The sequence below is a fragment of the Hydra vulgaris genome, chromosome 11, assembly GCF_038396675.1.
Source record: "Hydra vulgaris chromosome 11, alternate assembly HydraT2T_AEP".
NCBI classification, from domain to species: domain Eukaryota; kingdom Metazoa; phylum Cnidaria; class Hydrozoa; order Anthoathecata; family Hydridae; genus Hydra; species Hydra vulgaris.
The window spans coordinates 49,867,501-49,872,500 of NC_088930.1; the positions used below are offsets into that span (position 1 = coordinate 49,867,501).

General features: G+C 23.2%; 1 protein-coding gene across 2 annotated transcripts in view; it reads left to right on the plus strand.

The window, feature by feature from the left end:
* LOC100206554 (E3 ubiquitin-protein ligase ubr3) overlaps positions 1 to 5,000 on the plus strand; it is a 99,078-nt gene that overhangs the window by 50,657 nt on the left and 43,421 nt on the right. For both annotated transcript variants that reach the window (XR_010641542.1, XM_065809107.1), the window contains exons 16-18: positions 1,803 to 1,899; positions 2,376 to 2,468; positions 4,350 to 4,401. Coding sequence is in view for 1 of the 2 variants with exons in the window: in XM_065809107.1 (XP_065665179.1) it covers positions 1,803 to 1,899; positions 2,376 to 2,468; positions 4,350 to 4,401 (242 nt within the window). In the remaining variant the exon portion in view is untranslated. The remainder of the gene's footprint in view (positions 1 to 1,802; positions 1,900 to 2,375; positions 2,469 to 4,349; positions 4,402 to 5,000) is intronic.

The following is a 5,000-nucleotide window of genomic DNA, read 5'->3' on the forward strand; positions in this document are numbered from 1 at the left end:
GTCTTATTTGAAATAACTTTTGAAAAGTTGTACTGATACAATATCATTATTACTATTATTACTGTTGGAAAATGGTAGTGTTAATGCTGGCTGTGTTGTTTTAGAAATAAATTTACAAAAGGGTATCACAGAAGAAGTTTAATTAGTGCTGATGATGATGGCAGTTTCTATTCTAGTATAGTTGTGTTACTGGTGGTTAGCTCATAACAATCAATCACTTTGTTATTAAGGTCTGTTCAGAGTTTCAAATTTCTGGTTATAAGATTAGTTCATATATAGAAGAAGCATTAGAAACTTAAAGCATTCTTTAACTTTGTTTAAAGCATAAAAAAACATATAAAACTTTATGTAAAGCATCTTTTAATATGTGAGCTATAATCACTGTCAATCATGCAAGAAATGTTTCAGGATTCATTTGAAATTTGGTAAATAAGATAATAACATATTTTTTACTGCGACACCAAGTTTATAATTTATAAGACAGTACTCATTTATTAAAAAACATGAGGAACACTTTCAATTCAATTTTATTGAATTCGAAGATTTTATAGTAAAATTTCTTGGAGTTTATATATATATTATATATATATATATATATTAAATATATATATATATATATATATATATATATATATATATATATATATATATATATATATATATATATATATATATATATATATATATATATATATATATATATATATATATATAGTTTGTTGCATTTGGGAAGCACGGAAGAAAAAAAATGATTCTTACGCCACACATACGTCACTTTTAATTACTTTTGACTTTCGTCCAACATTTGCGTGTTGGACAAAAGTCAAAACCATTAATTTAATGACAAATTAATCGTTTTTTAAAAAAACCACAAAAAAACAAATTTAATTGACCAGAATGTTTTTAAAAACATTTTGAATGTTTTTAACAAAATAAACAATTTTTATTTTTTTTAATAAAATGTTTTTATTTTTAATTTTTTTAATAGAATGTTTTTATTTTTATTTTTTTTACTGTAAATCATGCGCGGAGTGTTGCTACATCGACTATCTAATAGCCTGACTTGCAAGGGAGTGCTGCTACATCGACTGACAAATAGCCTGACTCGCAAGGGAGTGCTGCTATATTGACTGACAAATAGCCTGACTCGCAACGGAGTGCTACTACATCTATATTATCTTTTAGCCTGACCCGCAAGGGAGTGCTGCTACATCGACTGAGGGTTTGTTTGGGACAGGCAGTGTATCAATTAATTTTAAAAAAAATTTAAAATATTTGTTAAAATTTAAATAATAAATATATTTTACTCATCTTAGTTCAGATAGTTTTTCTGTTGTTTCCTGGAACTTTTATTCATATTTGTTAAAAATTTTTTTTGCTAAACATTATATATATATATATATATATACATACATACATACATACATACATACATACATACATACATACATACATACATACATACATACATACATACATACATACATACATATATATATATATATATATATATATATATATATATATATATAATTATATATGTGTATATATATGTGTGTGTATATGTTTTTTTTACTGTTTGCATTTAAGACGATAGACTTGCAAACCTAATTATTTATAAAAAGAAGACAAAGAATAATGAAAAAAATATTTTTTGCTACAAGATCTTCATACCTAGATACTATCTGCCCTAACACTAATCTAACCTAACACTAACATGAGTTGATATAAAAATGATAAGAATGATTAATTTTTATAATTTATTCTCAATTTATAAGTCACTTTTATTTTTATTTTAATAGATGAGATATGGGAGCAAGAATATGATTATATGCACATTTATTTGCGTATTTTTAAAAAGAGCAACCAGCAAAATTCGTTGGAGCGATACAATAAAGTGTAAAAAGTTTTATATTTGTATTTCTAATAAGAAATTTTTATTAAAAAAATGTTTCTATTAGAGATGTTATATTAGCAGTGTTCTAAAAGGGACTCCATTTTTAAAAGTCATAAAGTCACTATTTATTATTTTTAGCTTTTGGCTTTCAGTAGCTCTAAAAATGTAGAAAAACTATTTTTTGAAAAAAACAACAAAAAAAAAAACAAAAAAAACTATAGGACATGAATATACAAGAGATTATCAATTTTGTTTTTATGTAAAAAAAAATGGCCGTGGACTTTTTCAAATGTAGTCCATGTAGTCTATGTTATCTATGTAGTCCTTCTCTGTTTCCTATGTAATTCATTTCTATCATGTAGTTCATCTCCATCATGTAGTTCATCTCCATTAAGTCCATCATCTCTATCATCTCTGATTTATATTTGTTTTTATTTTTTTAACATTATATGATAGAAATGTGTTTTATACTGTATAGAATGTCAAAGAGGTACAATTCATCTGCTTCCTGTTACTGGCCTCCTTCAAAATCTTTTCCTAAACTGCATTCAGCGTATGAAGGTCTATTCAAGTGAGATATGCTTTTTTTAGTTTTTTCTTTTTTCATTTGTTTCAATCAAAATTTAAAAAACAAAAAAAAAGAATATAAGTTTACATAAATAGATAAAAACTTTCTTATTTACAAACTGATCTAACAATAATCATGTTAATAGAAATAAAAATAATAGAATAATAATTATACCAACAAGAAAAATTGTAAGTCTAATAATTATACCAATGAAACATTATGGATGACCCCTAAGTTAATGAAACATTATGGATGACCCCTAAGTTAATGAAACATTATGGATGACCCCTAAGTTAATGAAACATTATGGATGACCCCTAAGTTAATGAAACAGTAGAAACTTTTAATAAATATAAATAACCAATGAAAATTTAGTGCAACAATGTCTAAAGACCTTTTGGTTCTGAACTTATTTGAATCTTGAGACCAGATAGCATTAATATTAGTTAATTAAAAGTAAAAAAATGGTTTTACTTTTTAGAAATAATATCTGATAAAGTATTTTTATTTTCTTCTGTTATGACTCTAATTAAAAAAGAAACATATTTCAAGGATCTAAAAAAGTTTATTAGTGAATATTTAATAAATGATTAACAGATAATGAAAGCATCAATATATGATTTTTGCTTATATATCTGTTAATAGAGAAACCTGTTTATATATCTGTTAATAGAGAAAACTGTTTATATATCTGTTAATAGAGAAAACTGTTTATATATCTGCTAATAGAGAAAACTGACTGTTTATAAAACTGAAATTTTTTGCATTCTTTTTGTAAAACTATTACAACTCTTTCATTTTAATAAGTTATTTGTGTTTAATAGTATTTTTTAATTAATAAGTAATTATTAGTAATTATCTTTTATTTAATATTTATTTATTTAATATTTTTAATATTTATAATTAATAATTAATCTTTTGCTTAATAAACAAGATTGACTTATATATCATTTAAAAATTTATTATTTAACTATACAGATAACTATAATAATATATGAATATAAGTATATTTATAATATAAATATATTATTATTTAAATGTTGTTATATTATATCAGTTTTAAAATTGTTATATAATATTAAATTTAAAAAAAGTATGACTTTTTAGAATGGTGCATACTACTTTTTCACTTTCAGTTTATGAATAACTTAAAGAAGCCATTCCAGTTAATCAAGCTTTTAAAGATAATTCAAAAAACTAATCGCTTTTTTTCACATCTGCTTTATTGCTATATTATCAACTCTTAAAAGATTTTGCAGAAAGTTTATAACAGTCCATAATTTTTGTTCTGGAAAAATTGTTAGAATAGAGATTACAGCATTTACTAACTTGTTTCTCAAACTTTTTTTTGCAAATCATTTGTACAGATAAAAGTTTTTCATCTAAAGAATATACAGTAAATTTATCTATTTAAACATCAAAAATGTTTTATTTATAACAAACAAAACAAAAATATTTTGAGCTGTTCAAGGTCTTCCAACTCTTCCAAATCTTCCAACTCTGATAGTGTTAGCTTACATCCTTGTTGGAAGTGAGGATAAAAAAAAATCAATTTTAGTTATAATTATCAACTGAATTACTAAACTAATATTATAGACTTTTTATTTCAATTATTATTCTTGAACATTAGATTTTATTAGACACAATCTTTGTTAGTATATCTGTTTCACAAGTTTAATACAACCATGCTTACTCCACTCAGAGTTTCCACCATTATATGTCTATTCTATCATACATGGTTACATGTCTCTATTTATGATGGTTTTCAATAAAGTAAAAGAGAAAAGTTAAAAGAAATTGAAATTAAAATTTAAAAAAAATATTTTCGGTTTTAAAACTTATGTTATTATAATAAAAATTAAATATTCTAAGGATATTTTTTAGGCTGTTCAGAAGTAAGAAGTTGCAGCAAATTTTAATATTTATTTCATACCAGGTTAGTAGGTTACAGCAATTTTTATTTGGCATAAGTGTATTTATCTATGTGACACATATTCTTAAAAGATTCAATTGGCTAATGAATATGTCTTTCAAAGATTCAATTGGCTAATGAATATGTCTTTCAAAGATTCAATTGGCCAATGAATATGTCTTTCAAAGATTCAATTGGCCAATGAATATGTCTTTCAAAAGTATGTAGTACTTTTCAAATGAAGCAAAAAAATTTCAAAAATAATTATCACTTTATAAAGAAATTTAGAGTAAAATGGGATCAAATGGAATAGTTAAGGATTTTAATAATTTATTTTTTACGAAAAAAAGATTTAAATTTTTTTTTCAAAGTTGTAGAGAATATTGAGCTGTACTTAAATAAATAAAAATCAAATAATTTTTTTAAAAGTTTTTATGAAACTTTATTTGATTAAAAAAAAGTTTATTCCATTATACACTGACATTTGGGGAGAATGAAATACGCAAATACACGTGTAATTAAAACAACACTTTATTAAAAAAAACAAAAAGCAATCAATAATAACAATTTAAAAAACATTCAATAATAACAATTAAAAAATCAATCAAATAAAATAAACTTTT